The 11,637-nt window shown below is 49.0% G+C and overlaps 1 protein-coding gene across 5 annotated transcripts in view; it reads left to right on the forward strand.

Annotated features, from left to right (window-relative positions):
• MID2 (midline 2) overlaps nt 1-11,043 on the forward strand; it is a 339,116-nt gene extending 328,073 nt beyond the window's left edge. For all 5 annotated transcript variants that reach the window (XM_073360610.1, XM_073360614.1, XM_073360612.1 and 2 more), the window contains one exon: nt 10,463-11,043. In XM_073360610.1, coding sequence (XP_073216711.1) covers nt 10,463-10,865 — 403 coding nt within the window. In that variant the 3' untranslated portion in view covers nt 10,866-11,043. The remainder of the gene's footprint in view (nt 1-10,462) is intronic.
• The last annotated feature ends 594 nt before the right edge of the window (nt 11,044-11,637 follow it).

The following is an 11,637-nucleotide window of genomic DNA, read 5'->3' on the forward strand; positions in this document are numbered from 1 at the left end:
GGCTGTATTACAGTCAGAGAACTGAGGTGCAAAGACCTAAGGTTTTGCCCAGGATCACACAGAGAATCTGGGGCCGAGTAGGGTATTGAACTTGAGTTTTCCAAATCTTAGGCTAATGCCCTGGTCACTAAACCATCTTTCCTCTGTCTTCAGAAGTCATTTTTGAAACAGATCTCAAACACAGGTGAAGTCTTACAGGGATGTCCTAGTGCAGAGAGAAACTAGCCAGCTGTTCTGCACAAAAATGTGTCTCTTTCCAGTTTATTAACAAAAAGCAAGAGCTGCATATTAGTCACATCAGGTTTATCTTTGTTTGTAAAATGTATGGCTAGGAATATGAGTATATACCTGCAGTGTGTTACAGCTGTTTTAAATAACATGGCAGGGGGTCAGCCTTTTAACATGTCACAGGTATTCTAATCTAAAGGATCCAAATATACTGTCCCCATAATGCAGTTACACAAGAAGCCGTTCTAGTTGGGGACAGATCATTCTCTCTGCCTGATGAGCAGAAGCCGCCCTGGGATTATTCTCCCTTTAAGAGAACAAGTGCATTTTTCTGGCACAGCTGAAGTGACAGCCAGCTCCTGAATGCTGCAGGCCATGTGAGGCACAGCAGGGCTGGCAAGTGAAAGGACAGGGGGTGGGGGAGTGTACATGGATGTGTGGCCTCCTGCGCCATGGCTTGGCAACCATTTTTCAATCAGCAACGTTCCAGACTGTGTCAGGCTACAAGAGTGCTGCAGAATCAGATTCATTTATACCTACTTTTTTGGCAGAGGGGCACACGGAGCAAGCACTTTGGCCTCATTACCCACAGTCTGAGCCACTGGGTTCATACCTGGTGGAGACACATGCACTTCTGACTCCAGGATATGCACAGCTGTCACTGAGGCAGAACTGTATCCAGCATGCTTGGGTTTCATTGCCTTTGAATGTGTGCGTTGGGGAGCTGGCAGGGTCAAGCTGCTTGGATGACAATTCAAATATGCCCACAGCAAGGTTAATGAAATTTGAACAAAAGAGAAAAATCCATCACAGAAGGAAATCTTGCATGTAAACAACAACGTCTTGTCAGGATGCATCCTCCCTCCTGCTCTAAGACAGTGGTTTTCAAACTTTTTTTCTGGGGACCCAGCTGAAGAAAATTGTTGATGCCTGCAACACAATGGAGCTGGGGATGAGGGACTCAGGGCTGGGGCAGAGGGTTGGGGTGCAGGGGTGGGGCTGGGAATGAGGGATTCAAGGTGTGGGAGGGGACCCTGGGCTGGGGCAGGGGCTTGGGGTGCGGGAGGGGGTCTAGGCTCTGGGTTGGGGGTGCAGGCTCTGGGATGAGGCTGGGGATGAGGGGTTTCAGATGCAGGAAAGGGTTCCAGGTTTGCAGGGGGGCTCAGGGCTGAGGCAGTGGATTGGGGCACAGGGTTGGAACATGGACTTGCCTCTGGCAGCTCCCAGTCAGCAGCGCAGTGGGGGTGCTAAGGCAGGCTTCCCACCTGTCCCAGCACTATGGACCATGCTGCGCCCCAGAAGTGGCAAGCAGCTGGTCTGGCTCCTAGGCGGAGGTGTGCAAGTGGCTTCGCACGACTCTTGCCCACAGGCACCGCCCCCAGTTCCTATTGGCTGGTTCCCTGCCTAGAAGCCGGACCCACTGCTAGCCGCTTCCGGAGCGCAGCACGGTGTCGAAACAGGTAGGAACTAGCCTGCCTTAGCTGGGCAGCACCGCCGACGGGACTTTTAACACCCCGGTCAGCAGTGCTGACCAGAGTGACCCAGTGCCTGACATGCCATGACCCAGTACTGTGTCGCCACCCCAACTTTGATAAATGCTGTTCTAGGACATTAAAAGGCCAACAAAATGGCATTAAAAGGGTTCTGGTGTCAGGGTTACACTAATACAAACCCAGGTAAAGCAGAAACAGAATCCTAGAAAAATAGGACTAAGGGACCTCAAGAGCTCATCTAGCTCCAGCCTTCTGCCCCGAGGCGGGACCCAGTCAACCCAGACCATCCTTTGCAGGTGTTTGTCTGTCCTGCCCTTAAAAACCTCCAGTGATGGGGATCCCACAGCCTCCCTTGGAAGCCTGTTTCAGAGCTTAGCTTCCCCTGTAGTTAGAAAGTTTTTCTTTTCTTAAGACTAAACATGCCAAATTATTTTTAATCTTTCCTCCTAGGTCAGGTTTTCCAAACCTTTTGTTTTTTTTGTTGCTCTCCTCCGGACTCTCTCCAGTTTGTCCCCATCTTTCCTGAAATGTGGTGCCCAGAACTGGACACAGTACTCCAGCTGAGGCCACAGCAGTGCCGAGCAGGACAAATACCTCCCGTTTCTTACATATGACACTCCTGTTAATACCCCATAGAATAATATTGGCCTTTTTTCACAACTTCATCTCATTGTTGACTCAGATTCATATTTGTGATCCACTATAACCCCCAGATCCTTTTCAGCAGTACTGCCACCTAGCCAGTGTTCCCTGTTTAATAGTTGTGCATTTGATTTTTCCTTCCTGAGTGTATCACTTATCATTATTGAATTTCATTTTGTTGATTTCAGACCAATTGTCCAATTTGTCAAGGTCGTTTTGAATTCTAATCCTGTCTTCCAAAGTGCTTGCTGCCCCTCACAGCTTAGTGTCATCTGCAATTTGTATAAGCATACTCTCCACTAAATTGTGCTCCAACTTCATAGTAATTTTATCTAGACAACATTTCCCTAGTTTGTTTATGAGTGTGCCATGTGGGACTGTATCCAAAGCATTAGTAAAATCAAGATGTATCACATCTACTGGTTCCCCCCATCCACTAGGCCAGTAACCCTGTCAAAGAAGGAAATTAGGTTGGTTTGGTAGGATTTGTTTTTGACAAATCCATGCTGGTTATTCCTTATAACCCAGCTATTCTGCAGGTGCTCACAAACTGAGTGTTTAATCAATGGAGGTGCTTACAAAAATAGACCCTCCAAATGGACCGTGGACCATGGCCTGTTTTCAGAAGGGGCCTGTGAGCCAAAAGATCCCTTGATGCCCACTCACACTCAGCACCAGGCCCACACAGATTCAGAAGGCTAGCAACATACATATCAGTGAAGGGGGACCTGTGGTTAAACATTGATAAACACCCATTTTGATTCCTAAAATGAGCTGTAATTTTGCCCAAAAAGAAACCCACTTACATCAGAAAGTTCCCAAGCTAATGTACTGCGAGTGCCTGTATAGGGCATGTGCCATGAGCTGGGGAAGCTTGCCAGTGTGTGGTGGAGCGTTAAAGCATTCGATAGTGCCTTCCCCGTGTATCACTGTGTGCCAGGCAGCACACGAGCAGTGGTAATGCAAGTGTCAGGGGTTTGGGCTGTTTCACATAAAGTCCAATCATGGCCTAGCTTGGGGGGGTTTGTATAACTTTCCTAGAATCCAGCATTTCCTCTCTAATGGCTGAAAACCTGGGAAAAGATATTAACCCCAGTGATAGCTAGAGATTTCCTGGGAGAGTAAGCAGGCTAGCCTGTGCCTTTGGGATAGAATGTCGTAAGTTTTAGCCCCCAGGATGCTTAGAGTTCTACAATCTGCTACTGCGTGAGTCTGCTGGCAGATGGTAGAGGGCTCAGACAGCAAGACAGAGCCCTCAGACTTGAGAATATCAGTCAGTTGAACCAGAACAGGAACGTTGCATATTGTGTAAGATCATTGCCACTGTGAAAAGGCATATGCCCCAAATATTGTGCATCCCAGTTTCTGCAACATTAAAAGCAAGGTAACACTTTACTTCTGGAGAATTCATTTCTTTCTGGTGCTGTCATTACTACATGATTAGCAGAAGCTGTTTTTTAGAAATTAATTATCACAAGCTAGAGATGTGTACATATGATTTTAAAATATATAACAGACCTCCTGCACACCTCAGAGGTGGGTGCATGTGTGTTTGTCATATTAGAGCTGTGAGTTCTATTCCCAGCTTGTGTCACTTCTCAGGTAGGTAGGAGGCCTTGCTCAGAAATAAGGACTGTGATCGGCACAGAATTTTTAACACCAATCAATAGAAGATGTGAGTCTTAATTGACAATCACCTGGTTCCCCACACAGTGCACCTTCCCTTAGGTGGGAGAGGGGGTACCTTGATGTGGGAAAAGCAACCGATGCAGGAGGAGGATCCAGACCCATTGTCGTCCATCCTATTCAGAGCAGTTCTGTTTAACATACTGAAGCGAGGTTCCGGGCTGGTGGATGTGCGTGGCTAATGGAATGTTCAGGGTTCGGCTGCAAATCAAGAATAAGCTGTACTGTGCAAAACCACCCAAGACCGAGGTGGGCAAACTACGGCGCGCGGTCCGGATCCAGCCCACGAGCCATACCATGCAGCTTGGCCCCGCTACAGCTGGGGCACTGGGTCGGAGACAGGACCATGCGGCTCAGCCCCACTCCAGAACTCAAGCCAGGGGACTGGGTCAGGGGCACCACCAGCTGCTTTGGCCCCACTCCGGCCAGGGCACAGGATCGGGGCCGCACCACGCAACTCGGCACTACTCCAGCGCTCCAGCCGTGGGCACAGGGTCGGGGGCTGCACCACACAGCTCCTGGAAACCGCGGCATGGCCCCGCTCCGGCTCCTAGGCTCTCCAATGGGAGATGCAGGGGCGGTGCCTGCAGATGGGGCAGCGTACGGAGCCGCCTGGCCCCGCCTCCATGTAGGAGCTGGAGAAGGGACATGCCACTGTTTCCAGGAGCTGCTTGAGGTAAGCGCTGCTCGGAGCCTGCACCCCCTGAGCCTCTCACCACCCCCTTGCCCCAGCCCTGATCCCCCTCCTGCCCTTCAAACCCCTCAGTCCCAGCCCAGAGCACCCTCCTACACCCCAAACTCCTCATTCTCAGCCCCCTCCCCCCCCACACACACACCCCAACCCCAATTTTGTGAGCATTCATGCCCTGTCATACAATTTCTATTCCCCGAGGTGGCCCTCAGGCCGAAAAGTTTGCCCACCCCAGCTCAGGAAATGGCAAAAGCTCATAACTTGTGAAAATTTGAACAAGCAGTTGTGAAACCAGCAAAAGACTCCTCCTCCTTCACCCCAGGAGTAACCCCCTGCCTCCAGCAAACCCCAAGGGCCACAGATCTCTTCATATCGATCAGAAGAACTTCTTTGATGGAAGTGTTAGGCATCCTCAGTATAGGGCCTGCTGCTGCTCCCCTGTAATGTCCCTGTCACTTACGTTGCTATTAAGTGGGGTTTAGAGGAAATATTCACACTTTCCCACAGACTTCCTAGAACCAGTGAAGCAATAAAACACTCTGTCAGAGGCTGGGTAATTGTGTGGCCAATAGTATTTATGCTCAGTAGGCCAGTCCATCAGTTCTCACATCCACTGGTCACCACAGGGCCCCGAAGGCAGTTCACTCGTACACAGGACTGCACTGAGGGGCAGATGCTCTAGGGTTTGGGGCTGGTTTGTTTTGTGTCCCTGAAGCACCCATCATTGGCCACTGCCTGAGGCAGGACACCATGTTTGATGCACCAGTGGTCTCTAAACTGTTACAAACCCCCCATGTTCCTGTTACTGGGAGCCGGCATGTTCCCTTCTGCCTTGGCTGATTCCTAATGCATCCACATGCTCTTCTGGAGGTTCTCGGGCCCCTCACAAGCTGAAAAACCTTCCAAGAACCCTGATGCCCTCAAATGCCTTTCTCAGCCCTCTCATGAACCCCAGCATGTCCCTTCCGCTGCCAAGGCCTCCTTTCAAGTCCCTTCGACTGCCCCCCGAACACCCATTTCCAGGTTGTCCCACTGATGAGTGAGTTGTTGAATGAGTTAATCCCACATGTGATCTGAGTGTAGCACATGGGCCACTAGCTGCTACCACATGTGCCTCTGTGATGAGGTCATCCTCAAAGCTTCCCAGGTGTTAAAACAACACCGTTTCATCAGGGAGCCCCTGCTGTGCTCAGATTTGGCTATGAAGAATTGTGGTTTGCTAAACTCTGAGAAAGCCCTGGCAGCCAGATTGCTGGGAAGGCTCTGCTTCTGTTCATCACCAGGCATGGTGCGAGTTAGCTGTGAGCCATCACAGAGCCATCATCAAGCTGATCCCATTTTTAAAGCTGTTTTGCCTTGGCTGTCACAATGGGCCTAAAATGGAAGGCTCCTGCTGAAAGAGCCTGGCTGTGTCACTTCTAGCCCTCTTTCTGCCTGGCAGGGAAGGAACAATGCTTTTCTTAGCAGCACTTTGGCAGGTTCATTTTCTATGGAGTAAAGCTGTTTTTATGCCGCTTTTACGCTGTCACATGTAAGGCTGCAGCATTCTACGTGTCATGAGGATCCGTGTAGGAGGAAACTGATAGCATGTTATGAAGCAGCTGGATAGCTGCACACTGAAAACGTAACAGTTTCTTTGCTGAAACCACTGTGAAATCTCCAGGGGATAAGAGGGAAGGTCCTCTCATGGATCAGTAACTGGTTAAAGATAGGAAACAAAGGGTAGGACTAAACGGTCAGTTTTCATAATAGAGAAATGTAACTAGCGGGGTTCCCCAAAGATCTATACTGGGACCTTTGCTGTTCAACTTATTTATAAATGCTCTGGAAAATTGGGTGAACAGAGAGGCAAAATTTGTAGATGATACAAAATTAGTCAAGATAGTTAAGTACAAAGCAGACTGTGAAGAGCTACAAAGGGATCTCAGAAAACTGGGTGACTGAGCAACGAAATGGCAGCTGAAATTCAGTGTTGGGAAATGCAAAGTAATGCACATTGGAAAACATAATCGCAACTATACATAGAAAATAATGGGGTCTAAATTAGCTGTTCCCACTCAAGAAAGAGACCTCGGAGTCCTTGTGGATAGTTCTCTGAAAACGTCCACTCAAAGTGCAGCAGCAGTCAAAAAAGCGAACAGAATGTTAGGAACCACTAGGAAAGGGATAGATGAGAAGACAGAAAATATCATAATTCTTCTATATAAATCCATGCTATGCCCACACCTTGAATACTGTGTGCAGTTCTGGTCACCCCATCTCAAAAAAGATATATTGGAATTGGAAAAGACAGAAGGAAAGGCAACAAAAATGATTAGCATTGTCCATATGAGGAGAGATTAAAGAGACTGGAACTGCTCAGTTTGGAAAAGAGGCGACTAAGATTGAATGTGATAGAGGTCTATAAAATCGTAACTGGTGTGGAGAAAGTGAAGAAGGCAGTGTTATTTACTCCTTCACATAACACAAGAACTAGGCATCACCCAATGAAATTAATAGGCAGCAGGTTTAAAACAAACAAAAGGAAGTATTTCTTCACACAATACATAGTCAATTTGTGGAACTCCTTGCAAGGGGATGGTTCAAAAGGTTCAAAAAAGAACTAGATAAGTTCACAGAGGTTAGCCGAGCTATTAGCCGAGATGGTAAGGGATGCAACCCCATGCTCTGGGTGTCCCTAGCCTCTGATTGCGAGAAGCTCAGAGTGGATGACAGGGGATGGATCACTCAATGTTTGCCCTGTTCTGTTCAGTCCCTCTGAAGCACTTGGCATTAGCCACTATTGGAATACAAGCTATTGAGCTAGATGGCCCATTGATCTGACCTGCTATGACCATTCTTATGTTTATTCTGAAGAGTGCATTCAGTTCTCCTGCATTATTAGTGTTGTGATCATGCCCAGAGGCCACCCATCTAAGACACAAAGAGGACTCTCACCGTTAAAAATTTGCACCTTATTTCTAGTCTGAATTTGTCTAGCTTCAACTTCCAGCCACTGTTAGACCTTCCTCGGCTGTATTGAAGAGCCCATTATTAAATATTTGTTCCCAATGTAGATACTTAGAGCCTTATCAAGTCATCCCTTAACCTTCTCTTTGTTAAGCTAAATAGATTGAGCTCCTTAAGTCTGTCACTATAAAGCAGGTTTTCTAATCTTTTACTCATTCTCATGACTCTTCTCCAAACACTCTCCAATTTTTCAACCTGTATCTGAAATTGTGGGGCCCAGAACTGGACACAGGATTCCAGCAGCGGTCGGTCGCACCAGTGCCAAATCCAGAGGTAAAATAACCCCTCTGCTCCTACTCGAGATTCCCCTGTTTATGCATCCCAGGATCTCATTCGCTCTTTTGGCTACAGCATCACACTGAACACTCATGTTCAGCTGATTATCCAACACCTCCTCTCCTCCCCCCCAAAAAAATCTTTTTCAGAATCCCTGCTTCCCAGGATAGCACTTCCCCATGCTGTAGGAACATTCTTTGTTCCTAGACAATACATTTACATTTAGCCATATTACAACACACTGTTTGCTTTCACCCAGTTTACCAAGCAATCCAGATTGCTCTGTATCAGTAACCTGTCCTCTTCATTCTTTATCTCCCCTCCCTTGCAAAATTTTGTGTCATCTGCAAATTTTATTAGTGAGGATTTTATGTTTTCTTCCCGTTCATTGATAAAAATGTTAACTAGCGCAAGGCCAAGACCCGAGCCCCCCACTGGAAACAAACCCATTCAATGATTATTCCCCCGTTACAATTACATTTTGAGACCTGTCTGTTATGTATAGCTGCAGTGAATGGGGAAGAAGTACATTGGAGCCGCTTGGGAGAGTTGTGATTGTGATGTGAGGAGAGTGTCTCCTAACCACTCCCCTCCCCATGTGTGTGATGAAAGGAAAGGGGACCATGGACTGCGAGGGACCAGTCTGCAGCATGTCTGTACAGGACTGTGCAGGTTGTGTCAGGAGCAGGCTACTGGGGTGGGATACGAGACCAGGCTGGATTGAATGATGGGATGGGGAAAGTCCAGGTTTAGGGGTAGCCTGTGTGCAGGCGTGGCTGTAGAAGGGTACAAAGTGGTTGTTACATTTGACAGGTGTGATGGTCTGTGTGGGGAGCAGTGTTTGAGCACAGGGTAGGTACAGGTAGTGCCTGGCCATTACTGTGACAAGGCAGAGTGGGAGTGAGTGTGTCATGGTCGTGTTGGGGCACCACTCAAAGAGGGCAGAGTTAAGGCTGTGTGGGCGTGTACCTTATCTCTGTATTTCCTGGTTTTCAGAGGTTTGAGTTTTGCTGAGCCCAGTGCAAGGTATCACCCGGCAGCCTGAACTCTGCATTAGCGAAGGGTTTTTGCCATTTAGTTTCCTAGTTGTTTAAACAGAGACATGTTTGTTGGTAGGAGCTACTGGTCATTTAAGCCGTTGTATTCTCACCTCGTTGTGCAGTTGATATGCTACTGTCCCAAGGTAATAATCAAAAGCCCTAGCTCTGATATAGTGCTTTTCATCAGTAGATCTCAGAGAACTTTACAGCATTATCCCCATTTTACTGAAGGGAAACTGAGGCACAGAGTGGCAACTTGCTCAAGGTCACCCAGCCAGTGGCAGAGCTAGCAATAGTTCCAGTCCAGTGGTCCCTCCACCTGGATACACGGTTGCCTGTTATTTTTCAGTGCTTCCTCCCCTCCTGTATGGTTTGTTATACTGGAATGGTCTGGCTTTGAAAGGTTTGCAATGTGTAGCTGCTAACAGGGCCCTAGAGAAATCCCATCTGTGCTCTATGTCCCAAACCTTGACAGCTTTATGGTAGGCTTGTTACAGTGACTGACCAATCAGCAGGTGAGAACAGGCTGGTGTGTCTCCTTCTCCACCCACTGCTCACCCCTCTCCTCCCCCTCCCCTTCCCGTCCCACTAAGCCATGAGCTGGTCCTGCAGAAACCAGTGACATGTCTGAAGTTGCTCTTTGCTGTCTCCTGTTCTGTGCTGCTGTGCACACATATCTGTCACAGACTATTACTGGAGGGCCTCACGCTACCTGGTTATGTAGCCTAAGCTGCCCCCCCTCCCCTCGCCCACACACACACACAGAGCTGGGACTTCTGCCCCTGCTTCAGCCAGGCTTCCCCAGCCATGTCCCTACCCCACCCCCAATCCCCTTCACCCCACACAGGGGGATGTGTATCTTAACGATTCATGCGGAGGGGTAGGGCTCCCCCACTCCCATCGCACACAGCCTCTCTCTCTGCACGTGCTCAGTGTAATCCAGTAGAAGCTAGAATGGGCACTTAAGGCTTGTGAAAATTTTAAGTAGAGAAGCAAAATCTTTTTGAAATGACACTGTAATTTGATTTCCCCCAAATGGCCATCGGGTGCCATGCACTCTGTCTTTGAGCATTGCAGATCCTGGTGCGATGAGCTGAGCCTTGGTTTGATCTCTATCTGTGAGCCAAAAAAAAAAAAGATTGCCTGAATCTCTCAACTTTAAGAAAAGCTGGGAGTTTTTTCAGGGGCTGCGTCTTGAGAACCCCTTGGTCAACTGAACCCAAATTTGCGTCACTGACCAAAGCCCATGTGCCCACGAGATGCACCAAATTTCAAGGGAATTGGAGTAACTGTGTACATTTTAGGGCAAATTTTAAATTCATGGCTGGATGAGCCCTCGGGGATATGGTTTGTGCATTCTGGAGGGTCTAGGTCAGTAACGTCTGTCTCTCTCCTAGGTATGCCATCGGCATCGCCTATAAATCAGCCCCAAAGAATGAGTGGATTGGCAAGAACTCCTCATCCTGGGTCTTCTCCCGCTGCAGCAGCAACTTTGTGGTGAGACACAACAACAAGGAGATGCTGGTGGACGTTCACCCACAGATGAAGCGTCTGGGCATTCTTCTGGATTATGACAACAACGCCCTGTCCTTCTACGACCCGGCCAGTTCTCTCCACCTCCACACGTTCAGCATTGCCTTCATCCTGCCTGTGTGTCCAACGTTCACCCTCTGGAACAAATCTTTGATGATCCTGTCTGGCCTGCCGGCTCCAGACTTCATCGATTACCCAGAGCAGCAGGAGTGTAACTGCCGACCGCAGGAGTCCCCGTACGTATCAGGGATGAAAGCCTGCCACTAAGCAGCAGCCAGCCCGTCGTGCTCCACAGTGGCTCCTGGGGATGTTCATGGGGGCTTCTGAAGAGCTGGATTGGAAAGCAGGCCCTGCCGCCAGAGAAATAATGCTCAGCGAGTGAGCCTCTCCCACAGGAAGCTCATATTTAAGGGAAAAACAAAACTTTAAAAGCGATTGAAATAAACTCTGTGGCTGAGCTCCGTGTGTATGGGAATGCGGCTTTTGAAACTCCTTTGTAGCGGGATGGCGTTCCTCCAGCTGGACTGTCACACGGCTTGTTTGGAGGCGAGCGGAGCGGGGGTGGGCAGTGCTTGTTTCAGGGCCCCCTAGGAGTGTGGGTGAGGGAGGGGATCCTGGGCGGAACAGGGTGTAGCCTGGTAGGGGAGCAGCGCCAGCCGGCTCCATTGACCATCCCCGTTCAGACAGGGGACTGCAATCGGCCGCATCTCAGGAAGGATCCGTCACATAAGCAACACGGCTTTCAATATCACCCAGAGAGGTGGCTGCAGCCAACCATCCAGAGCCATTCAAACTGTAGGCAGGTTGTGAAAGCGGAAACCACTCTGAGAGGAGCCGTCCAGCTGCTTCGCCTGCTGGGTGTGGCTGGTGTGTTGAGCTGACAGGCACACGCGTGTCCGCCCGCTCGGGGGGATGCTCAGACCTGAAAGCCGGCTTCCCACCAGTGCTCTCTTTTCTTCCATTATAACTGCCTCCTTTGGGAGGCCCTTTGTCATTATACGTCAGGGAGGCCCCAGGCAAGCTCAGCTCAGGGTGATAC

This window comes from Lepidochelys kempii, chromosome 9 (assembly GCF_965140285.1).
Source record: "Lepidochelys kempii isolate rLepKem1 chromosome 9, rLepKem1.hap1, whole genome shotgun sequence".
In the NCBI taxonomy this organism is placed as follows: domain Eukaryota; kingdom Metazoa; phylum Chordata; order Testudines; family Cheloniidae; genus Lepidochelys; species Lepidochelys kempii.